The sequence below is a fragment of the Lepidochelys kempii genome, chromosome 6 (assembly GCF_965140265.1).
Source record: "Lepidochelys kempii isolate rLepKem1 chromosome 6, rLepKem1.hap2, whole genome shotgun sequence".
In the NCBI taxonomy this organism is placed as follows: domain Eukaryota; kingdom Metazoa; phylum Chordata; order Testudines; family Cheloniidae; genus Lepidochelys; species Lepidochelys kempii.
Window position 1 is genome coordinate 11,373,467 of NC_133261.1, and position 26,248 is coordinate 11,399,714.

Below are 26,248 nucleotides of genomic sequence, written 5' to 3' on the forward strand. Positions count from 1 at the left end.
AAACTACACTAACTACACTAACTATCATTACAGTTTTGGCCCAAGGAGCAGGACAAGAGGCAATGGGTTTGAACTACAGCTTAGCAGATTTAGATGAAATCTCAGGAAAAACTTCTCAGGAGTAATTCTCTCCTCAATACTGTTGCTTTACAGTGACCTGCAAAGGAAAACAAAAATTGGGCTGGCGATGTTTGTGGCCTCTTTAGGATGGATGATGATTTGTACTGTTCTGTGCTATAGCTGCTGTTTATGTCAGTCACTTGCAAGACAGCATGTTGTATTTTGTATATGTCTACAGTGTGATGTTTGAACATCTATAAAACTACTGATTACAGACTGGAGTGGTTCTTGGTGAATTCATCAACCTGTGGATTGATTAAGAATAACTACTTGTCCAGCTCTGAGAAACACTGTCTAAGGTAAAAGTAGACCTGAAAGGAACCTAGAATTAAAAATATAGATTAATAGATTCATAAATTCTGAGGCCAGAAGGACCACTGTGATTATCTGTTCTGACCTCCTGTATAACACAGACCACAGGACTTCCTTGAAATGATTCCTTTTTGAATTACAGCAGACCTTTTAGAGAAACATCCAGTTTTGATTTATACAGTAAATTGCCACTGGTGGAGAATCCACCACAGTCCTTGGTAAATTCTTCCAATAATTAACTACTCTCACTATTCAAAACTTATGCCATTTCTAGTCTAAATTTGTCTAGCTTCAACATCCAGCCATTGGATCTTGTTATTCCTTTGGGCTGGTCTACACAACCGCGGTAAATCAATCTTAACTTACGCAACTTCAGTTACATGAATAGCGTAACTGAAGTCGAGGTTGTTAGATCCATTTACCGCGGAGGCTACATTGCGCTGTGTCAATGGGAGAGTGTCTCCTGTTGACTTCGTTTATGCTTCTCAAGGAGCTGGAGTATACAAATTGATGAGGGAGTGCTCTTCCATTGATTTAGCATGTCTTCACCAGACCCACTAAATCGACACTCACTGCATCGATTGCAGCAGTACCAATCTACCGGCAAATGTAGACATACCCTTTGTCTGCTAGACTGAAGAGTCCTCTATTCTCAAATTGCTGTTCCCCATGCAGATACTTATAGACAGTGATCAAGTCACCTCATAAACTTCTCTTTGTTAAGCTAAATAGATTGAGCTCCTGGAATCTCTCACTATAAGGCCTTTACAATCCTTTAATAATTCTCCTGGCTCTTTTTTGAACCCTCTTGAATTTCTCAAAATTAGTAAGCTCACACTCCCTGGGCTCAATAAAAAGGGTTATCCTAATGAAATCCCTCTCCAATATTGCCTGTAACATTAATCAAATTGGCAAATTTAGTTTACTAGATTTCAGCTTTAAAATCTAAAATCAGCAAATTCATAACATAGACACTCCCGCCCCATGGTGGATTCTCCATCACTGAGAATTTTTAAATCAAGTTTAGAAGGTTTTCTAAATGGTCGGCTCTAGTTCGAATAGGAATTAATTCAGGGAAGTCCTCTGGCCTCTGTTAAACCAGAGTCAGACTAAATGATCACAGTGGTCTTTTCTGGCCTTGGGATCTATGAACCAAAGCACTCTGAAGCCACATCATTATCCCCATGTTACAGATGGAGGAACAGAGGAGGTGAAGGGATTTGCCCAAGGTCTCCTAGCAGACCAATGGCATGTCCAGGACCCAGGCCAGTTGCTCTAACCACTAGCCCACACAGTCTTCAGGGGTACTACCCATTTGGAGGCAGCAAGCAAAGTGCTTCCAAATCATTATACCACAAATAATGATATTACATTTTGCGAGACAAAAGAACGACAACGTTCTTTCACAGAATATTTCCCTTGTAGACTCACGTTTGCTTCTCTTCATCATGCCTCAGCTGAGCAAAGGGCAGAGACTGCATGTCTTCTGAAGTTAAAGGGTCCTCTGCCTTTTCAAACGATTCCCTTTGAATTTCATACAGCAAAGGAAGCAGCCAGACCCAACACGCGCTCTTAGAGTTTTTGGAGCTTTGGATGCAAACATGCTTCAGAGCTAAAATACATTCCCTGCAATGACGGGGATGCAAAATGTTAAACAAACAAACAAAAAAATTCCTTGTATTCAGACAAATTGTATCCACAATTATGTCAGTGCATCTCTTAATGAGTTTGAACTTCAGCTGCAAACTGGGTGGCTGGACGGGTGACAAGGCAAAGATACACATGCAGCTGCACAAATAGGGCCACGGTCATTTTGAGAGCTGCGTGAATAACTGATGTTTTTGTTCCAAAATATTGTGGGGGGGGGGAATATTCGGTTCAGGTAGAACCGAATGCGAAAATTCCAACGAATTTCAACGAATCCAAAAAGTCTATTTTGGGTCAAATGAAACATGGCACTCAACCCAAAACAGTTTGTTTCCAGGCATTTTAAAGGGCTAGCCACAAAACAGCCAGAGGAGGACATGCTGCCTGCTGTTGACTTTTTGTCCCACTTTGTAAATTCTGCTTTCTGATAATAAGGTTGCAGTAGCTGGAAAGCTGGCAGATGTTCCTCCCCTCACATCTGTATGTCCATCTTCCCTGGATTCAATGGGCATTCTACAAACCACAGGTTAAAGACTCCTGCACCTAAGACCATCACAGAAAACAGGTTTGGGCTCTTGTGTCAATCAGCTTAATGCAGATTGGGCAGCCCTGCCAGAGCTCTCACCCATCTGGGGACAGCACCTCTAGCAGCCAACTGGAGACCTGTTCCTTGGAAGCACTAACCCTCTGCTCCCATTGACTTTAAGGCTGTCAGATCTGAGGGATAGACTAGGTTTCCATCTGACGAACATTAGAGGAGAGCTAGGACTCATTACCTGCCACACAGCAGCCTCTAAATTTGGTCTTGCTGGTTCAGTTTGTGGTTTCTAGGTGCTACTGCAGTACAAATAATAAACTATAGTAATTGTCACTCTAGGGTTAACCCTGAAGAGGGTGATCCCATGCTGAGCCCCTATTATACATAATGAAAACCCATAAACAATTAAGTCTTCTACTTTCCAAGCTGTGTGCTTTGCAAATATGTCAGTTCAGAGCATTTAAAGGGAAGTAAATGTGTTACCTTTAAAACCACAGACAGAGTTCAAGCAAATAAAACTAAATATTTAGTGAGTTAGATATTACCTTTTTCTTGGTTCTTTCAGGTTCATGAATTTGCCTTCCTGCAAGCCAACATTTTGGGCCATTTGTTCAATCTTGCTCATGGCCTCTGCACTTATATGGATACTGTGGTGAAATACTGTGCATAATGCAAAGAGGAGAACATCCATTGCTGAAATAGCAGGATTCTGAAATTTGGGGTTTCCGAGTACATTTTCAATGAATTTGCGGATGTAGTCATAAACCTAGACAAACACAGTAATAACATGCATATTTTACCGGAAGCATCAGACATGCCTGAAATACAGTTCTCCCAGCATTGTCTCAGCTGCACTGGCCAGTGGATGGGGACGGATGATAGAGGAGGTATTTACCATTACTTGCAGAGTGGAAAGGTGGCCTTGAGGCTAAAGGCTCTAGCATAGTATTCAGGAGATGTATGTTCAATTCCTCCCTTTGCTACAGACTTCCTGTATGACTTGGTCAAGTCAGTTAATCTCAAACTTTTCTATTTACATTGTAAGATCTTCAAGGCAGGGACTGTTCTTGAGTTTGTGACTGTTCAGCACCTGTGTGACAGGACCCCAAACTTGGTCACTGTGTGTTTGTGCAGCACCCAGCACAATGGAGCCCCCATCTTGGTTACTATGGCCTGGTCTGCACCTAAAATTTCGGTTGACCTAGCTATGTCACTCAGGGGTGTGAAAAGTGTACACACCTGAGAGATTCAGTTAAGCCGACCTAAGCCTCAGTGTAGACACTGCTAGGTCAAGCGAAGAATTCTTCTGTCGACCAAGCTACCACCTCTTGCAGGGGTGGATTAACTACAGAGATGGGAAAACACCTTCTGTAGCTATAGGAAGTGGGTACCCTACGGCGGAACGGCTGCAGCGCAGTAGCTGTACTACTGTAGCACCTGTAGTGTAGACAGAGCCTGTGTGTCTACACAGCCACTTCTCACCATGGTACGAGTGCCTTTGTCAGGACCGTAGACAGGATGGAAGCTCTGCTTTGTGGAGGATTTTGAAATTTGGCTTCGTTCTGAATTAGAACAAAACCCAAACATTTCAAAGCCCACGAGTAGAGACACTGTCTGCTCGTTTTCTGTCAGAAGAAGCTATAAATACAGATTCCAGGAAAGATCCTTCATCTATGGACTGTTTGGACTTTTACAGGGAAGTGTACCAGATGTAAAGCGGAGATCACCAGAGACAATCTGGGTACCCTGAAAGACTTTTGGGAGACTGGCAGTTTATTACATCACTGTCAGTTTGGAATTACAAACTGTGATTCACATGTGCATATATTTTACCTGCTTTAACCTCTCAATAACTCTCATTTCCTTTTCTTAGCTCATAAACTTTTGGTTTACTATAGGATTGGCTGCCAGGGTGGTCTTTGGTGTAAGATCTGGAGTACCATTTGACCTGGGATAAGTGACTGGTCTCTTGGGACTGGGAGCAAACTGATGTGGTGTTATTTTTGGTTTAAGGGACAATTTATCACAAAGTCCAGGTTGTCTGGGTGGCAAGATAGACTGGAGTGTCTAAAGTCTTACTCTCTGGTAAGACTAGTATAATGATCCAGGATACACATTTGTCACTGGCTTGGCGAAATCTAATTATAGAACACACCACCAGTCTGGGGTGTCTGCCCTGTTTTCTGACAATCTGCCCTGAGGTCATCACTCACAGTTGTGAGCCACTCCAGACAACGTGACAGCGCTCACTCTGTTCTATGTTTTAGAACTCCCCAGAAACGAGTCAGAGCAGTGGTGTGTGTAGCTGAGACTGGTGTGTCTGTGTATAGTTAGTAAACATGGCTATTTGGGACCTAGCTCCACCTGTCTGGATTCTTCATATTGTTACTGTGTAAAGATCAAGGGACACAACAGACAGTCTCTGCCCTATGACTGGTTTAGGTATTGGATGTAAGGGACCGGGGCGCAGGCAGCCTTGCCTAGCAGTCGCAGCTGAGCTGAGGTCTGCCCACCAGGGACAGGAGTCGCCAGGCCAGGAGCCAGGTCCCATAAACAAGAGTCAGGGTCAGAGCCAGGCTGTGGTCGGAGGCCAGAGATCAGAGGTAGTACCAGGTTGGAATCGAGAGGCAGGAATCAGGGTCAAAGTCAGGCTGGAGTCAGAGACCAGGAGACAAAGCAAAGTCTGGCATTGCAGCAGGCCAAGATCTGGGTGGTTTCCCAAACAAATTCCTAGGGCAACACCTGGGATTACAAGGGGCACTTGGGCAAACAGAGGGCTGCAGGGGTACTGTCATTCTGGCTCTTGTGGGCGGTACTTCGTGTGGCACCTACTCTCCACAGTGCGCCCTGGCTGTATCTTTCCCTGGCCTGGGTTCTAGTCCCCAGGCCCTTACGGTAGGGCTTGATTAAAGCAGCAGGTTTGTCACAGTGCAGAAAATGTCACAGATACCAGATTTCTCCATTTGTCCGTGACTTCCTGAAGGTGGGTCCCTGGCTCAGCGCTGAAGGGAGCATCTGATGGGGGGGCAGCAGGGCCAAACCTGAGCAAATGGTGCTGCAGCCACACGCATTAGATCACAACTCCCAGAGTGGGGAGCTGGGGACCAGCCACACAAAAGAGCTGCCTGAGCCTGGGCTGAGTGCGGGGCAGGGCCTTGCCCCCTCCCCAAGCGGAGATTAGGGTTGTGGTGTTGGGGCAGAGGGGGCTGCTATGGGTGGTCAATGCCCCCTCATTTGTCAGGGCATTATCTAGTCAAATTCATGGAGCAAACACTAAACCTATGAATTTTACGATATTGACCATGACCGCTCTGTGATTTTTGATTAAAAAAATGCCATGACACATCTGCAGCCCTCATCATAATGAATGAGATTTTGCCAAATTTAAAGCCACCCTGCCTTTTATGGAGGCAGCTCGTTCAAGAATAAACTCTGGAAATCAGGTCCAAAGCTGGTACAGATGATTCTTGTGGCAGCCCAGTCCAGCTCCCATGAAAGCTGATGGAAATCCTTCCATCTCAACAGGAGTTAGATTGGGCCGTTAGGATCTCATCCAAAGCCTGTGAAGTCAATGGAAAGACTGCTGTAACTCCAATGGGCTGCTGTAACTCCAATGAGCAGACCCTGAGGCTGGAGAGGGAAAGAACACCAAAAGTAACGTTCAGCTTTTAATGATTCTTGGATGATTGTCAATGCACCATGCACAGGTAGAGCTATCTCCAGAAAGGTTCAGTGGGGGCCTTTCCAGCTATTGTGGAGCTGCCATGAGAGATGGGCACTGCTCACTTACCTTTGTCTCGTCAAAGTCAGTTTGGTGATCATTTATTTTTCGCTCTGCATCACCGATGTTGCTGGTTTTCAAGCACTCCTTGTAGCAGTCAAGCTTCCTTTCCACATCACCAAAGTCCTTTCGGTGAGAAAGTTCTCGATATAGCTCATTTTCCAGGAATTGTAGGATAGGCTCACTAGCTTTCTCTTTGGACTTTCCTCTTGATAAAAAGCCAAACCAGGACTTTTCTGGAAACTGACAGATGTCATCAAATTGGGTCCACATACCTAGTGGGAAATAAACATGTATACACCTTCAAATAAATGCTTGTAAACTTTCAAACTTGCAAGGGAGCAGACTGTGGGAGCAAGCAGTCCACAATCGTCACAGAGCTAATATTTTCATTTGCCATTTTATAGTGCTGTTTGTGCCATTCAGTTAATAGATTCCAAGGCCAGCAGGGCCCTTTGTACCCATCCAGCCGAGCCTCCTGCCTAACCCAGGCCAGAGAATCTCCTCCAGTGATTCCTGCCTCCAGCCCAGTCACTCCTGGCTGAGCTAGAGCAGAGCTTTGAGACAGGGATGCCCCATCTCACTGACAGACTCCCAGTGACGCAGAATCCATCCTGTTGTAGGGGAGCTAATCCAAAGGCTAATTCTTTCCCCTGGTAAACACGGGCTTCTTATTCCCACACTGAATTAGTCTCCCTTCTGCTCCCAGCCATTCGCTCTCGCTCTGCCTTTGTGAGCTTAAACTGCCCTCTCCTCTCAAAAATCTCTTTCCCACGTAGGCGCTTGTAGACCAGGATCATGTCACCTCTTAACTTTCTCTTAGATAAACAAAATATATCAAGCTCCTTCAATCTCTCACTCTAAGGCAGGTTTTCCAACACCTCGGACTGTTCTCATAGCTCTTCTCTGAGCCCTCGCCAATTGGTCAAAGTCCTTTTGGACGTGCAGACAGCAGAACTGGACAATGTGGATACCAGAACAGGGCCTGAGACTAGAGAGGATGGCCAGGCCAGAGTTCCACCTCCTTCCCATGTCCCTGCTCGCATTATGGCACTAACATAAAGGAGGGAGTAAGCTGCAGCTCATGAAGGTGTGCAGCTGCGCCGATGTAGCTCTTCTAGTGTAGACCGGCCCACAGATTCATAGATACCAAGGCCAAAAGAGACCACTGTGAGCATTTGGTCTGACTTCCTGTCAGACAAGCCAAAGAATGATCCCAAAATAATTCCTAAAACATATATTTTAGAAAAACCACTTACCCAAAGAATTGGGCACATCCCACATGCCCCTGGAATCTCTGGGAGGTATTTTGCCTCCCCAAACCAAAATGTTTCCTGGAGCTCTCCTAATTATGGGCTACATCTAAACGGAACAGTATCATTCATTACTTATTGGGCTGCTCAAAAAAGTTTCCACCTAAATTTATTTTCTATGTGAAATTGACTTGTCAACCAAACAACGAAATGCACTGAAAATGTCTTATTTCCTTGATTTTCTTTTATTTTCATTGGAAAACCCAAACCCTGAAAACTGAACATTTATGGCTGAAAACCCCATTTTTTTTTTCCTTTAGACAAAAGCCCCATTTTCTAACCAGCTCTAATTATTTATATTGTAGAAGCACCTGAAAGCTCCAGTCATGGACCAGGATCCCACTGCATTAGGCACTATAGATTACTTATTGGGTTTGGGTGTATTATGGTATTGCCTAGGCACCCCAGTCACGGACCGGGACCCATTGTTCTAGGCACTGTATAAACACAGTCCCTGCCCCAAGAGCTCACAATCTAACACCCAACAATGACCATGGAGATTCTGTGCTCGAACACTCACTGCACAAACTGCCCACGTTTTCCATTTATTCAGACTGATTCTCATGCTGCTGTAAATCAGAAATGGTTCCACTGAAGTCAATGACATTACAATCAGATTCACTTGTACTTATACTTGGAGAGCCTGCAAGCCTGGACCTTCAGTCATCATTTTCCACAGGGCTAAACGTGATTCTTACCTCCTGCTTTGATGGCCGAATCGGGCACAATTAGAACTCGATGGGACTCTGCCTTTTCATTTTTTTGCACTGTTTTATAAATATGCTCTACTCGAACTGCTCTCGGATCAGTGTAGGTATCAATAATCCCATATTTATAATAGATGGGTTGTCTGCTTTGCAGATACGAAACAGGAATTTTTGCTTGGCCTACGGTAAGGACGCCGTAATTATTCTTGAAACTAGGAAAGTAAAACAAAACAGAAGAGTTGGCTGTTTATTTTAAATCATAAAGAGTTTATTTTAAATCAAATAAATAATAGTAAATATATTATATATTAAATAGAATTTAATTTATATATATAAATTATAGGATTTAATTAATAAATTAAATATTAAATAAAATATTTTAAATCAAAGAAAATAAATTTAAGTTTATTTGGAATAAAGAGATTATTTTAAATCAAAGTCAATAGCAACCTCCCTTTGACCTCAATGGGCTCATGATCAAAGCCAAATAAGGCCTTGATTCTGCAGTGAGGTCAGTGCAACAAGACCAGAGTTACCAGCACTCAGAATTTATTGCAAGCTGAGAATCTCAGCTCTCATTTAAACAAAAGGTAAGATTCTAGCCCTCATGATTGCGGAGAAGAGCTTGAAAATGTGACCTGTAAGGGCTGAGAAACCAGAAGATAAATAAAATGAACCCATGACATTTATTCTGTAAAAATCTCATGAGTTTTAAGCCGCTCTCATGATATTAACGGAGAACCTCCGCCCTGTTGCTCGCTTCCCCATCCCCGGGACTCACCTGCCACCTGCAGAGCCAGACTGGGAGGAGCTGACACGGAGCCTGCCCAATCAGGGCCCGGCGAGGCACAGCAGGAGTCAGTCCCCAGAGCGAGGGGCTGGGGCAGGGAAATTGGGGCACAGTGGGGTGGGGGTGGGGGACAGCCAGGATACACACACAACCAGTTCTCTCCATCAGGGCTGGGGGCGGGAAGAGCAGCAGCTGCTAAGCAGAACTGCTCCTCCAGGCTCCAGCAGCCGGTGCTGCTCTTCCCACTCCCCGGTAGTAGAGGACGGTTACTGCAGGTAACCGGAGTTTTAGCATCTGGGCAGTGGTGCTGGCCGGACGCTGCCAGTTTCCCTTTTCGACCAGACATTCTGGTCGAAAACTGGACATCTGGCAACCCTAGTTACAGAGTCCCCTCTCTGCCAATCCACACAGGAAATGAGTCTGCTGCAGCCACCGGCTATGGGGTGTTAGTTCAAGCTGTAGCAGCATAGGCTTTTCATTCTGGCGGGTCCCTGGTTCAGTCCCCAGTGTGTTGGCTCTTACAATCCTCCCATGGCTCACAGGAGCTGGATACAGCTCTCCCCCTGCTGCAGGGATATAGCTAGCTGTCCTAATTGGCTCTGTGCCACTCCATTTTGACTCCTGGACCTACTCACAGCAGCCATTATAGGGATGTGGCAGGTCACTTTGCTTCCCAGAAATCCCAGGCTGATTGTTCCAGCCCACACAAGTTAGAGCTGCCCTAAGTTGTGCCGGGGGCCAAACCATCCCTGGACAGCTCCCAGGAATGGGGAAAACTGAGATGACAGTTGCCAAAGTCTCCCCCGACAGAGGTGCCAAATGGAGCTGTGGTGGTGGACATTTGATTCTGCTCTTGCATTTCATCATGGCTGCCCCTCCCTTACTCCATTCCCAGTCCCAGTTGCTTTCTACAGGCCAGTGGTGACTCTACCCATGGGAATTCCCCAGCTGCTGCCTGAAATATGTCTCATTATCACATCCTCCCACCTTCCCCACCAAGAAAGATCTAATGACCTGTCAGTGTAATCCAACTCCAGTGTCATTTTACCTTATTTCCATCCTAGCAAATTCTTGGTATCTCCCGGGATGACTGTAGGCTGCAACAATAATCTTGTCAAACGGTTCATTAACTTTAAAATGTTCAGACCATATGGCAACGAACTCCAGAGTCATCGTGTCTTCCACTGAGGAAATGGTGCTTGAAAAATATGGATTCTCTGATAAAATACTAGAAAAAATGAAAATGCCATAAGATAGTCTCCAAACCATCTTCCACACAGCCACCCAGGCATGAAAACCATGAGCAGCTAGGCCCCTCCCCTCTCCCCAACTATGCCCTAAAAAGAGGAGAGATGGTTTGGAATTAAGGCACTGAAGTAGGACTCAGGGGATCTGACTTCAGATCCTGAATAATCTTAGGCAAGAGATTTCATCTTCCTCTGCTCAGTCCCCCACCCATAGCCTTCTTCTTACTACTTAACTAATCACCTCCTAACACAACCCTTCCCAAACAAAAATATGTGGCACTAACATGACATTTGCCAACCATCCCGCTGCTGTACGTTGAATCCCAACTCCTCCCCTGTCCTGTCTATTTCAACTATGAGCCCTTTGGGGCAGAGGGTGTTTCTTACTCTGTATCTGTTCAGCCTCCAGCACAACAGAGCTCCGACTTTAGTTGTTTCCTAGGTATAACTGTAACAAATACCCTGTGGCTCAGTTCCCCATCTGGGAAGAATAACCCTTCCTCCATATTTTACATAGTTTTCAAAGTAAGTAACCTCAGTCTTTTCATTCTCTCTTCTTGCGAGAGTGCAAAGCAGGTGGGAAAGGCTAGCAGATCAGCATGGGAGTGCGTCCTACCTATTTTGCACTCAGTGTACACAGCGGTAAATGAGTACACAAGGGATAAGGCCACAGAGACTCAGGCCCTGAAGCTCTACTTTAATTCAAAAAGTGAACACAGCTTAACTGCAGATTGGCTCTTGGTGCCCCATAACATTTCTATGGGTTAAATTAAAGTTCTCCTACACATGCTATCACATTAGTTAAAAGGTTTTAAGGACAGAGACTGCATCCAGCCTGGCCCCCACGTAATCTCCCTCAGCAATTCCTGCCTTTGGCCCAATAACTCCTGCCTGAGCTGGAGCAGAGATGCCCCATCTCCACTGACACACTCGGAGTGATGGAGAATCCACCCCGTCTCTCGGAGAGTCGTTCCAAGAGTTAATTTCCTTCCTTGTTAAACATTGGCTCTTTGTTGCCAGTCTGAATTTGTCTCCCTTCAGCAACTGGCCAGTGGATCTCGCTCTGACTCTGTCTGGGGAGAGCCCTCTGTTCTCAGAAATCCCCTCCCCACGTCAGTGCTTACAGACAAGCATCACGTTACCTCTTCACCTTCTTAACTGAATAGATTGAGCCACTTCAGTCTCTCACTCCAAATCCTGTTTTCCAGACCCTGAATTGTTCTTGTAGCTATTCTCTGAACCCTTAACAATTTGGCAGCATCCTGTTTGAGTCGTGGACACCAGAACTGGGCACAGGATCCAGTCATGCTCTTGTCAATGCTGCACACAGAGGGGATGCCGCTGCCCGCTTCTACTTGGGATTCTTTCTAAAGACTCTCAATTTTATTACTATGACTGAACATTTATGTTATGGTAGCACCCAGATGTCTCAGCTCGGGATCAGGATCCCATTGTGCTGGGTGCTGCACAAAAGGAAGACAGAGAATACGTCTACGCTGCCGTCAGGAAATGTGACTGCAGCTCATGTAGGTCTAGAATCATAGAAGAATCATACAATCATGGACGATTAGGGTTGGAAGAGACCTCAGGACGTCATCTACTCCAACCCCCTGCTCAAAGCAGGACCAACCCCAACTAAATCATCCCAGCCAGGGCTTTGTCAAATGGCTAATTTGTACCCAAGCTGGTTTTGATATAGCTAGGGTTAGGGTTAGAGCAAAGCTGGCTCGATTAAGAATAGCCAAGAGCTCACTACATAGCACTTGACTCTCGGGTCTCAAGCTTCATTGATTTTCAAGTAAAATCCCTAGTACATCATCTGCTTCTTTTACACTCTTATTTGCACTGCATTTGCTTCACAACATCCATTTCTGAACCACGCGACACACCTCTCCTCCGATGCCGAGTTCTCTTCGTTTCCCTTACGATCTGCAATTTTTAATAAAGAGCTTTCAGTTAAACTTGCAAAGGGCGAGTAAAAATTTCATGTGCTAAAAATAAAGAAAAGAAACTTCCAATTTACAACATATACAGCTCAGAAGTTGCATCTTCATTACAAAAACGGGGCCTAGCCACAGGTCAAAGTGCCTCAGAATACTTTGTTACACCTTAGCTCACATGCAGTCGGTAGAATGCATTTGACATCTGCTGCTCCAATTGTCCTATTACCCCTTCACCCAACTCCATTTCTTTAGCCAGTGGGTGAGTGGGTGAGACAGGCCCCCATTTGTGCCCGATCCACAGAGGATGTGGGGCTTGTTGTAGCCCCATTCGGGCACAGTTAGCTGTGTAGCTCAAGCTGCAGCAGCACGTGCTTTTAGCTCTGGGAGGCCCCGGTTAAATCCCCGATGTGTTGGCTGTCACATTTGCAGCAGATAAAGTTTTCTCTCATTATGGTAAAATTGAAAAAAAAAAGTCCCATTAAAATATTTTGCTAAAGCTAAAGTTCGTCTGGGGAGCAGACATGCGGAGCAGGAGTCCCTGAGAGAAAGGGAGGGTTTGGAAGAACAGATCCCTTAGCTCCTTCAAGGGGGGCATCCCCACGAGAAGAGCTGGGAAGGAGCTGTTAGTGCTGAACCTCTTGGCACACGGCGTGATCTAGATGCCTCCCCGCACCACACCTGAGGCCGCTGGAAACCAGCTGCCTTGCCTTGTAAGCAGAGATCCCCTCCCTATGGGCACTCGTTGCTAGGCACCATAGTCCTGGATGTCTTTGTAAGAACCAGGCTGCAGACATGTGTCGGTGAGACTGCACACGCAGCGATGGCTTCTTGTGCCCCCAAGGAGAAATGTTTCAGCTCAACAGACTTTAGGGAAAAATTGGGCAGATTTTTAAACCAGATTCACGGATCTGAACACCAGCAGGGACCAGACTCCAAGTGATGGAGAATCCACCGCGTTCCCTAGGTGAGTTGTTCCAATGATTCCCCTCCCTGTTAAACATTGGCCTCTTATTTTCAGGCTGTATTCTTCTAGCTTCAGCTCCCAGCCCTGGGTCTTGTTCTGCCTAGGTCTACTAGATTTAAGAGCTCTCCACTATCAGAAATCTCCTTCCCAGGTAGGTATTTGTAGATCGTGAGATCAGGTTACCTCTTAACCTTCTTTAGGATTAACTAAATAGATTGAGCTTCCGAGTCTCTCACTACAAGGTTTTTTCCAGACCTCAAATCATTCTTGCAGCTTTTTTCTGAACCCTTAACAGTCGCTCACCATCAATGTGGACACTGAACACACCCCTAGTCTACACTACAAAATTACTTTGGTATAACTCGCAAAAAGAAAAGGAGTACTTGTGGCACCTTAGAGACTAACCAATTTATTTGAGCATGAGCTTTCGTGAGCTACAGCTCACTTCATCAGATGTTTACCGTGGAAACTGCAGCAGACTTTATATACACACAGAAATCATGAAACAATACCTCCTCCCACCCCACTGTCCTGCTGGTAATAGCTTATCTAAAGTGATCAACAGGTGGGCCATTTCCAGCACAAATCCAGGTTTTCTCACCCTCCACCCCCCCACACAAATTCACTCTCCTGCTGGTGCTAGCCCATCCAAAGTGACAACTCTTTACATAATCAAGTCGGGCTATTTCCTGCATAGATCAAGGTTTTCTCACATCCCCCCCCACCCCCATACACACACAAACTCACTCTCCTGCTGGTAATAGCTCATCTAAACTGACCATTCTCCAGGTTTAAATCCAAGTTAAACCAGAACATCTGGGGGGGGGGGTAGGAAAAAACAAGAGGAAACAGGCTACCTTGCATAATGACTTAGCCACTCCCAGTCTCTATTTAAGCCTAAATTAATAGTATCCAATTTGCAAATGAATTCCAATTCAGCAGTTTCTCGCTGGAGTCTGGATTTGAAGTTTTTTTGTTTTAAGATAGCGACCTTCATGTCTGTGATTGCGTGACCAGAGAGATTGAAGTGTTCTCCGACTGGTTTATGAATGTTATAATTCTTGACATCTGATTTGTGTCCATTTATTCTTTTACGTAGAGACTGTCCAGTTTGACCAATGTACATGGCAGAGGGGCATTGCTGGCACATGATGGCATAGATCACATTGGTGGATGTGCAGGTGAACGAGCCTCTGATAGTGTGGCTGATGTTATTAGGCCCTGTGATGGTGTCCCCTGAATAGATATGTGGGCACAATTGGCAACGGGCTTTGTTGCAAGGATAAGTGAATAATCCACACCCCTGCGTGACGCAGTTTTACCGACCTAATCGCTGGTGTAGATGAGGGCTATGTCTGCGGGAGAGCTTCTCCCACCAACATAACTACCACCTCTTGCGGAGATGGAGTTATTAAGCTGACAGGAAAGCCGGGGGGAGGGGCATGCGGGACCATGTGTCCCCCTCAATTTCTGTGAGCACCAAGCTGCCCTTGTAAAGCTTGCTCTGCTCGGCCTGCTGGGAGGGGAAGGAGAGGGGCTCTGTCCTTCTCCTGTTGTACCTCCCTCCCTCCCCTTCCCCCTGCACGTTTCCGGCTCACTTGGCCCCTGTCCCTGGTAGCTGGGCCCAGGTGGGGAGTGGAGAGGATGGGATGGAGACACTTCTCATGCTGAATGAGGGTGGCCTCTCTGGGTCACCCCAGTGGCTGCCTGCAAGAACCCAGCTGGGGAGGCAGTGGCAGCCGTCTCCCCGCCCAGGCCTGGCTGCCAGTCAGAGGTGCCAAGCAAGCCGGAGCCCCCTCCCCGCACTTCTCTCCGGCACATTTCCGGCTCAGTTGGCCCCAGTCCCTGGCAGCCAGGCCCAGGCAGTGAAGTGGGTGGGCTGCCCCCATGTCCCCAGCCAGGCTCTCTCACAGGCAGCTGCCGTGGTGCACAGAAGCAGCGACATGGAGAGACAACCCTCACCCGGTGTGAGGAGCAGCTCCGTCCCACCCCTACTGCTCCCCACCCTGGCCTGGCTGCCAGGGAGAGGGGCCGAGCGAACCGGAAATGTGCCAGGTGGGGAGGTGCAGCAGGAGAAGGACAGAGCCTCCCCCATCCCGTGCAAGTAACTCTGGCGGGGAGTGCACAGTGGCCCCAGGCTGGGGGGTCCAAGAGGGGGCGTCACTGGGGAAGGTGCCAGGAGCAGGTTCCTCTTGTTCAGCCCAAGTTAGGGACATTGCCTGCGTGCCTTCCCCTGCTGAGGTGTCCGCAATGGCACCAGAGCTCTGAGGAGTAGGGAAAACTGTGTTGTTGTGAGCCTCTCCTCCCCGCACACCCCGCCCTTGGCCCGGCCCAGAGGCACGTGCTCCCCACTCCTGTGGCCCCAGCCCCCCAGAAGGCAGCGGGATTGGCTGCTCTGGCCCAGGGAGGTGGGGCTGGAAGTTCCTCCCAGAGGTGACCCATGTAGTAGTCCCGTGCCGCCCCCCCCTCCCCCCCACCCGCTATCAGCAGATTTGAGTCATCTCTACCCCGTCGGCTTAGAGTGTCTTCACCAGAAGCACCACTGTAAATGTGTCGTGTAGACCTGCCACAGTCTCCAGGAACAATCTCTTTAATGCCAAGTACAGAAGTAACCCCGCCCCTCTGCTCCTACTCGATATCCCACTGCTTCTCTCTCCAGGGATCGCCTTGCCACCTTAGGCACAGCATCGCACAGGGAGCTCCTGTTCAGCAGGTTTCCACAGGACCCCCTTCTGCCCTTCCCAGGCAGAGCTCCTGCTTTCAAGGATACAGCCCCGCATTTGGCAAGTGCGGCCTATGTTCTTGCTTCCTGAACCTTGCCTCTGGGCTGTATTAAAATGCGTGTTCCCATGGGCCCAGCTGATCCCGAATGCTCTGTGTAACCACTCTGCTTTGGGCCAAGCTTTGGGCCAAGGACAAATGAACACGTTTGTGCTGAAATAATGGAATGGTTACCTGCTCTGTGAGGTTTCTCCTCCAGCTCCATTGGCTCCTTTCTCATTGAGCTGCCAGGACTCTGGGTCTTTGAAAAGAAAGTTTTAAAACATAAATACCAGTTAAAGCACCAAAGTGGTGACCCTTTAACGGCAGGGCCTACGGTGTAACTGAGATGGAAGGCATTGGCCTGTTCCCTGTCTCTGTGTAGCAGGGAATGTACTCCTGGCATAAGAGTCATCTCTGCGTTAACTGAAAATGAGAGAAGCAAGCAGCCTAGTAAAATGGGTGTCTTGGGGGTCTGGCTTTCATTGTAGTGCCAGAGGGCTGGGCTTGAATCCTGAGGCAACCCTGATGGTGAAAGTTATGGGACTCTTAATTTATAAAATTCTGACCAGGTTAGAGAAGGGAGATTGGTCACACCTGTTCTCCCCATCCCCACAGGAACAAAGGAACGTTCGATGAAACTGCAAGATGGAAAATTCGAAACTGATCAAAAGAAATACTTTTTCACACAACATGTGATTAGTCTGTGGAACTCACTGCCACAGGAATTAAGACCAATACCTTGCTATCAGGGACCAGGATGAACTCTGGCATAGTGGGCAGATTATCCCACATCTGTTTCTGTGGGTTTTTTTATCCCTTCCCCTGAAATACCTGGTGCTGGGAACTGTCAGAGACAGGGCAAGATGGACCTTGGGTCTGATTCTGTCTGGCAATTTGTATGCTCCTAAACTGTGGGTTAGTTTCTGGGGTTTGGTGTGGACAAAACACAGAGGAAATGTCTGTCTTACCCAAAGCACTTAGAGAATGGCTGATGCAGATTTAATTCTCTTACGTATTGTGCCCCAGTCTGAAGTAAGAGCTGATGTTTTCATTATCTTTATAAAAGTCCAGTTCTTCTTTGAATCTTGCTAAGCTTTTGGCTTTGGTGATGGATAGTGACAGTGAGTTCCACAGGCTAATTACACATTGTATGAATAAGTGTTTCCCTTGCTCAGTTTTGAATTTCTCACTTTCAATTTCATTGAAGGTACTCTTGTTCTTTTGTTATGAGGCAGGGAGAACAGAAGTGACGAATCTCCCTTCTCCAAACCACTCAATGCAGGCTTTTATCATGTGTCCTCTTACTCATCTCCTCACTAAAGGAACCACTCTTCCAGTCTTTTCAAACTCTCTTCATAGAAGAGTATTTCCAGGCCCCTGATCATTCTCATCACCCTTTTGTGAACTTCCCTTAGGCCAAGTCTACACTATAAATTTACATCAGTATAACTAAGTTGCTCAGGGGTGTGAAAATCAGCACCCTAACCCCTGGTGTAGACTGTGCTATGTCTATGGGAGGACACAGCTACTGAGTCTCACAGAGGTGGATGAACTACACCAACGGGAGTCTCCTGTAAGCCCAGTAGAGTCTGCACTGAAGGGCTTCAGCGGCACAGCTGCCATATTTTATGTGTACACCTGCCCTAATTCTGCAATAACCCACATGAGATGGGTTGACCCAGCACTGCACACAGTATCCAGATGGGGCAGCCACACTAGTTTATACAACAGCATCAGAACAGTCTCTGTAATATTCTCCATCCTGTCCTACTACATCTGAACATTTCGTTTGCTTTTTTGAACGCAGCTGCACTTTGAGCAGAGGTATTCACTAAGTTGTCTATAATGGACCCAAGGACTTCTTCTAAGCTGGCACAGTTACAATGAACTCCTGTAAGGTTTATCAGTGTTTGAAATTGCTCCTTCTAACGTCCATTACTTTGCCTTTATCATCACTGAATTCCAGTGGTGCAAGTAGAAATCATTTCTTGCCATTACGGCACTCATGGGAGGGACACAAGGCGGGGGGCACGTGACCTCCCCAAGTGATCCTCCATGTGACTCCTCTCTGCCCAGCCCGGGGCCCCCACACTCTCCCCGTCCTCTCCGACATCCCCCGTTGTATATACAAACATCAACATGCTTAACTACTCACTTGCACCCCACATATGTAGTATTCATTTTGTTTATATGGAATATGGGAGTTGGGTGAGGAGCCATTTCAGCATACGTATGACTTATTAAAAGATAAATTTTAAGTAGAACTGTATCCTAAACCGCTTTATGGTATTGTACCCAAACATTGCATTTCAATGTGGGATTCAACTTCCTTTATAGGAACAGACTCCTGAAACTCTTACCACAAAAGTGGTCCATACTCATGCAAATAGTCCCATTGTCTTCAATGGGATTGATCAAATGATTAAGGGTTTACAGAATTAGATCCCAAGTTTGTAAATTGTTCTGGATGAAACTGACAATGTCTGAGCTGTCAGATCAGAAGGAGCTTCATTCAAATAAAGGTGGGCAGATGTGTGATAAGTCTTAGATCCGTTGCTAAGATGAGGAACATATTTTCAGCAAAGTTCTTGGAGATTCCTGAGGCAGCTGGTTTAAGGCCGTCAGTGTCCAGCATTATAATCTTCACTTATAGTTCTCTCACACACAAAGCTGGAAAATGAGGCATTTGTATTCTTTGTTTTACTGCTCCAGTTCCAGTTAACAAAAGGCATGTTCGACTAGTTTGGCTGGAAAGAAGAATTCTATGTACACTGAGGACAACACCTGATTCCCATCAGGCTGCAGCACTGGGCTGACATCAGAATTCAAACATCCGCTGGTCAATGCAAGCAGAGGCATTCCTCTAGTGATTTGGACTTGATGTGATGCAGTATGGATGTCATGGATAATTCAGACCAAGGGGGAGAAACAGAATAAAAAGCACTGTTTAAACACCTTCCGTCCCTCCCCCACCCCTCCTTTTTGGGGACTCCTGACCAATGTAACAGCACAATACATATGCTAGCAAACTTAAACAAAGCCTTTACGTTTGTTAGCATATGTATTGTGCTGTTAAAGCCATATAAAGAATGAATGCCCTCCCTAGCCATGTTCTGCTCCTTTAAGGAGCAGAGCACAGCCCCCATCCCCACCTCTCCAGAGCGGGGGGCTAGCTCCAAGATTTTCCAGTACCCCATACCTGCTAAAATGTCTTGCCAGTACTGCGTACTGGAGAGTACCACCCTACTTGCACTCCTGCTGAATTCCCTCTGCCTGGATATTGCCCATTCACCTTGCTTAGTTAGGTCTCACTGATTTTCTTCACAGGCTTCTGCAAATTTTGCTCCCTTCCTACTTAGCCCCCTATCCAGATATTTACTAAATATATTAAACCACAGTTTCCTCCCACAGACCCTTCTGACACCTCCATAGTTAAGCTATAGCCACATTGGGAATAGTGTCTTTTGTGCTTTACACAACAACAACAACATGGAGAACCCTCCTCCAGGCACAAATGATCTCAAATAGAGCTGGGCAAAAGTTTTCTACTTAAACCTTTTTTTCAGTTAAAAAATGCAGATTCAGTGACACCAAAATATTTACCAAATTCATGAAGATTTTGCCAAATTGTTTCAGTTAAAAATACTTTTTAAAATATATTTAAAATGAAGCATTTCATTTTGATATTTCCTAAACAAAATGTTTCAATTTTTCAGACCGAAACAAACTTTACTTAAAATATAAAATTAAGGAAATTTCATAATTTAACCATTAAAATCCATTTTAAAAGGCTCAAAATTGAAATGAAAGAAAATGTTTACTTCAACCTGCAATGAAAATTTTTTCAACTTTTCGATTAACCAAAAAAATGGAAAGGTTTTTTTTTTTTTTTGCTTTGACACAAATTTTTCAGCATTTCCAGTGAACCGGGAAAAAACGTTATTCACTCAGCTCTAGTCCCAAATAACTATGTCCACTGAGCATGCAAAGACAAGGCCCAGCTACATACACGTGGTTGCTCCAGCTGGTTCCTAGCAGCTTCCAAAACACAGAACACAGTGAGCACCACTAGAGGGCTCCCATACTAGTTAAAGAGATGCTACCTTATGCACTACAGAAATCATCTGTTTTTTCCTTCTCTTTGTTTTCTTTCTTTTAGACAATATCGGATCCATGATAGAACTTTGCTTCTTTATCAACCAGGTTATTGAAAGTTTAAATACATTTCCCATTTATCTGGGATTTAGAGGCTACATGTGGCTGATCCAAATGTTTATGACCCAACCTTTCTTTCACCTCCTTTGGCTGGGAAGCGGAGCCTGTGAGGTTGTTTCTCTCCACCTTCAGACCAGGGAAGAGTATAAAAATATTGCTTGGGCATGCAGGAGTGAAATCAGGAAGGCCAAATCACACCTGGAGTTGCAGCTAGCAAGGGATGTTAAGAGTAACAAGAAGGGTTTCTTCAGGTATGTTAGCAACAAGAAGAAGGTCAAGGAAAGTGTGGGCCCCTTACTGAATGGAGGAGGCAACCTAGTGACAGAGGATGTGGAAAAAGCTAATGTACTCAACGCTTTTTTTGCCTCTGTCTTCACGAACAAGGTCAGCTCCCAGACTACTGCACTGGGCAGCACAGCATGGGGAGGAGGAAGCGGAGAAAGAAGTGGTTCAAGACTATTTAGAAAAGCTCGACTAGCACAAGTCCATGGGGCCGGATGCGCTGCCTCCGAGGGTGCTCAAGGAGTTGGCGGATGTGATTGCAGAGCCATTGGCCATTATCTTTGAAAACTCATGGTGATTGGGGGAGGTCCCGGATGACTGGAAAAAGACTAATGTAGTGCCCATCTTTAAAAAACGGAAGAAGGAGGATCCAGGGAACTACAGGTCAATCAGCCTCACCTCAGTCCCTGGAAAAATCATGGAGCAGGTCCTCAAGGAATCAATTCTGAAGAGGAGAGGAAAGTGATCAGGAACAGTCAGCATGGATTCACTAAGGGTAAGTCATGCCTGACTAACTTAATTGCCTTCTATGATGAGATAACTGGCTCTGTGGATGAGGGGAAAGCAGTGGACATGTTATTCCTTGACTTTAGCAAAGCTTTTGGTATGGTCTCCCACAGTATTCTTGCCAACAAGTTAAAGAAGTATGGGCTGGATGAATGGACTATACTGTAATGTGGATAGAAATCTGGCTAGATCATTGGGCTCACTGGGTAACGATCAATGGCTCCATGTCTAGTTGGCAGCCGATATCAAGCGGAGTGCCCCAAGGGTCAGTCCTAGGGCCGGTTTTGTTCAATATCTTCATTAATGATCTGGAGGATGGCGTGGACTGCACCCTCAGCAAGTTTGCAGATGACACTAAACTGGGAGGAGTGGTAGATACACTGGAGGGTAGGGATAGGATACAGAGGGATCTAGACAAATTAGAGGATTGGGCCAAAAGAAATCTGATGAGGTTCAACAAGGACAAGTGCAGAGTCCTGCACTTAGGACGGAAGAATCCCATACACTGCTACAGACTAGGGACTGAATGGCTAGGCAGCAGTTCTACAGAAAAGGACCTAGGGGTTACAGTGAAAAAGAAGCTGGATATGAGTCAACAGTATGCCCTTGTTGCCAAGAAGGCTTACGGCATTTTGGGCTGAAAAGTAGGAGCATTGCCAGCAGATCGAGGGACGTGATTATTCCCCGCTATTCGGCATTGGTGAGGCCTCATCTGGAGTACTGTGTCCAGTTTTGGGCCCCACACTACAAGAAGGATGTGGAAAAATTGGAAAGAGTCCAGCGGAGGGCAACAAAAATAATTAGGGGACTGGAGCACATGATTTATGAGGAGAGGTTGAGGGAACTGGGATTATTTAGTCTGCAAAAGAGAAGAGTGAAGGGGGATTTGATAGCTGCTTTCAACTACCTGAAAGGGGGTTCCAAAGAGGATGGATCCAGACTGTTCTCAGTGGTAGCAGATGACAGAACAAGGAGTAATGGTCTCAAGTTTCAGTGGGGGAGGTTTAGGTTGGATATTAGGAAAAACTTTTTCACTAGGAGGGTGGTGAAGCACTGGAACAGGTTACCTAGGGAGGTGGTGGAATCTCCTTCCTAAGAGGTTTTTAAGGTCAGGCTTGACAAAGCCCTGACTGGGATGATTTAGTTGGGGATTCGTCCTGCTTTGAGCAGGGGTTGGACTAGATGACCTCCTGAGGTACCTTCCAACCCTGATATTCTATAATTCTATGATCTATGATTCTTCACTGGTGACTCCTGCTGGTGTTGAATGCTGGTCTCTTGTCCTGGCGATAGCAGAAGCCTCTTGTTGGGGGGAGATATGATTTTATTGAAGGATGCAGCCTTTCCTCTGGGATGTGGTGCAAAGGCCAGTCACCCTGGCCTTTGTCACAACTAAATGACCCCAATCCAAGTTGTTTTTCATGGAGTTACAACTTAAGAACCCTCATAAATAGAGCTGGGCACATTTCATAGAATCATAGAATCATAGAATATCAGGGTTGGAAGGGACAACCCTTTTAGGGACAACCTAAAATTTTTTTAGGTGAATAATATATTGGCCAAAAAATGCATTTTTGAGGCAACAAAACTATTCCAAAAATTTGATCTAATCTGGCAAATTGTTTTGGCTGGAAAAAAACAGGGAAAGAATTTGAAGACATTGAAGTAGCTTATTGTTGGCAATTTCAAAACAAAACATTTCAACTTTTCACCCTGAGTTTTCATTTCAAAATGGCAATTTGTTTTGAAATTTAGCTGAGTTAAAAAATGAAAAAACACGTAAAACAAACCCAAAATTAAATAAAAAATCCTTCAACTCAAAATGGGGGGCTTTTTCAGATTTTTTTAGTTCAACCCCTGAATTGAAAAATCAGGTATTTGCTCAGCTCTGCTCATAAAGTCAATTGAGATGCAGGCTGTGGCTGCGCTCTTGGTACGCCGTGCATCACAGTTAGGCCCATATACCAGGGCTCCAAGGTCAGCACTGGCTGCTGATTGGCAGTGCAGTTTAGGATTTTGGATGTGACCCAGAAAGCCATAAGTGGCTTGGGATCTTACTGTTGAATATTCCGTTCTCTCCCCATGAGATACCTCTACAGCTACGACCAGCGAAGTAGGCCCCTGGTTTAACAAACAGGGATACTTTCTGCAAGGAATTCACAATCTTGCAACTCACTTCACACCTCCAGATCTGTTGACCTTCGGGGATTACAAAACTCATCTGTTTTCTTGGCTTGCAGGACTGGGATAATCTGCTCTAACTCAGCCAGGTGTTATAGGGCTGGATGCAGAAATGGCTGGGAGAGATTCTTTCGCCTGGGTTATGCTGGAGGCCAGATTGGACAAACATTGGGCCCTGCTGGCCTTGGAATTGATGAGCGTGTGAATTGTGGGTTATTGGTTTTTCATTTACGTGTCTTTGAACAGAAGTACTTGGTGCTTCTAAGGCTATTAAAACCTACAGTCAGAGATAAATATGCTTTGCATAAATCGGCCTAAATTTTCAGAAGAGGCCGACTAATATTTGGGCATCACCACAATGTTTGGCTGCCCAGCTAGGGTACGTCTACACTAAGACCAGGTTTTCACTCAGGTTTAAGCCTAAACCCACTTCCGTTCACACAAAATCAGTCTGACTCAGATCAGCCAGCACTCCAGACCCTGCTAGGGGATGGGTCAGAGCCCGAATCCCACCTTGACTGTCATTTTACAGTGTGGACGCAGACCCAAGTCAGAAGGTCCGTGTAGTGCAGCATGGAAGTGTTAGCATGGCTGTGAGACCCAGGCCCAGCAATTGTAAACACAGCTTTACAATGCAGTGTGGACGCTCAACTTCACTTAGTTGAAAATCCAATTTTCCATTAAAAACCAGTTTGGATGGAAATATTTTGACCCGCCCTAGCTGAAAGAAATAATCATAAATAGCAAGAAATCTCAAGGCAGATTAACAGTAATAAATCTAGATCCATTTGCCATTAAAAAACAAAATTAAAAGACTCCGTTCTAGGGTCTGCTCTGGATTCTCTGTGTAGGAGCAATCTCGGGTATTTTAAGAGCTGCTGGAGCAGCTTTACAGCCCTCACCTCCCAGCCCGCTGGCCCGCAGGGTGCTCCCAGGGTAAGGGGATGCCAGTGCAGCATCCCTATGAGAGACTCTGGGCCATTTAGAGGTCACTTGAGGTAACGGAGAGTGATGCCATATTCACCCCTGACATGAGGTTGGGTGAGGTTCTCTGGCCTGGGTTATGTAGGAACCAAACTTAGATGATCATAACAGTCCCTGTGAATTTAAACTAAAAAAGTTTGCTGGCCAGACTTGAACTGGGATCTTGCCCTGGGCCACCAACCAAGCCAGCTTGCCTGCTAATTGTTGGAATAACGATGCTCAGCTGATGTTGATCAGGTTAAATAAAACTCCCACCTCATCTGTTACCCCAGCAGCACGGCACTGCAGCTGGGATCCAGGTCCCAATTCCCGTCCTGAACCCAGCAGACGTGCTTCGTCTTGGTTCGGTTCTGAAGTTCTCCGTTCTGGGTGCAAAACAAACAACAAGTGAAGATCACCAGTTTTTACCCATCCCAGCATCCTTCACACATGCCTCGTGCCCCTCCTTTCCGGAGCTGTCCTGCAGGACACAGGAAATGAGGAAACCGTTTGGTTCTCTATAGTTTGGACAGGACTTTCTCCAATTGGCTGCTTGTTCCAACCCTCCCCCTCCCCAAAGTCTCTTCACCTCCGTTTCAATCCACACCTGCCCCTTTTATCCTCTTCTCTCCTGCCCTGTCCCCCTCAGCCTCTCTTCTGGGTCCCCTCTCACTTCTCTTTTCTGTCCATGTAGCTGGTCCCCACCTAACTAAACCCTCTGGAAAATAGAAAATTGATTTGCCACCATCCCATTGGTCACTCTGCTGGTGTGTCCTACCCTTTCCCTCACCCTGGGTCTGTCTGGTTTGTTGAGATCGTCAACTCTTCGGGACAAGGACATCTACCACTCTGTGTCTGTGCAGCATCTAGCACAATGAGGCCACATTTTTGGTTGACCCGAGACACTGTCCTAACAAACATGATTCCTAATGACAATAAGGAAACAGGCTCTCAACTTCCTTTGAATCTGAAGACAAGGCCATTGTGGAGAAGCTAAAAGAATTCTTTGCATTGGTTTTCACTGTGGAAGAGCTGAGGGAGATTCCCACACCTGAGCCATTCCTTTTAGGTGACAAATCTGAGGAACTGTCCCACGTTGAGGTGTCAGTAGAGGAGGTTTTGGAACGAATTGAGAAGTTACATAGCAATTAGTCACCAGGACCAGATGGTATTCACCCAAGAGTTCTGAAGGAACGCAGATAAGAAGTCACAGAACTACTAACTGTGATTTGTAACCTATCACCTAAATCAGCTTCTGTACCAGATGACTGGAGGTTAGCCAATGGGCTGCCAAATTTTTTAAAAGGCTCCACAGGTGATCCAGGCAAGTACAGGCCAGTAAGCCTGACTTCAGTACCGGGCAAACTGGTTGAAACTATAGTAAAGAACAGAATAATCAGACACAGAGATGAACACGATTTGCTGGGGACAAGTCAACATGGCTTTTGTAAAGGGAAATCATGCCTCACCACTCTACTAGAATTCTTTGAGGAGGGTCAACAAACAGGTGGACAAGGGTGATCCAGTGGATACAGTGCACTTGAACTTTCAGAAAGCCTTTGACAAGGTTCCTCACCACAGGTTTTTAAGCAAAGTAACCAGCCATGGGATAAGAGGGAGGGTCCACTCATAGATCAGTAACTGGTTAAAAGATGGGAAAGAAACAGTAGGAATAAATGGTAATTTTTTCAGAAGGGAGAGAGGTAAATAGTGGTGTCCCCTAGTGGTCGATACTTGGACATATTCATAAATGATCTGGAAAAAGGGGTAAGCAGTAAGGTGGCAAAATTTACAGATGATACAAAGCTACTCAAGACAGTTAAGTCCAAAGCAGACTGTGAAGAGTTACAAAGGGATCTCACAAAACTGGTTGACTAGGCAACAAAATGGCAGATGAAATTCAGTGTTGATAAATGCAAAAGTGATGCACATTGGAAAATATAATCCCAACTGTACATGCAAAATAATGGGATCT

The 26,248-nt window shown here is 45.8% G+C and overlaps 1 protein-coding gene across 6 annotated transcripts in view; it reads right to left on the reverse strand.

The window, feature by feature from the left end:
- LOC140913636 (E3 ubiquitin-protein ligase rnf213-alpha-like) overlaps positions 1-26,248 on the reverse strand; it is a 175,631-nt gene that overhangs the window by 116,434 nt on the left and 32,949 nt on the right. For all 6 annotated transcript variants that reach the window (XM_073350365.1, XM_073350364.1, XM_073350366.1 and 3 more), the window contains 8 exons: positions 24,550-24,659; positions 16,318-16,384; positions 12,345-12,384; positions 10,257-10,436; positions 8,410-8,630; positions 6,408-6,673; positions 3,163-3,383; positions 1,864-2,058 (listed from right to left, as the gene is read on the reverse strand). In XM_073350365.1, the coding sequence (XP_073206466.1) occupies positions 1,864-2,058; positions 3,163-3,383; positions 6,408-6,673; positions 8,410-8,630; positions 10,257-10,436; positions 12,345-12,384; positions 16,318-16,384; positions 24,550-24,659 (1,300 nt within the window). The remainder of the gene's footprint in view (positions 1-1,863; positions 2,059-3,162; positions 3,384-6,407; positions 6,674-8,409; positions 8,631-10,256; positions 10,437-12,344; positions 12,385-16,317; positions 16,385-24,549; positions 24,660-26,248) is intronic.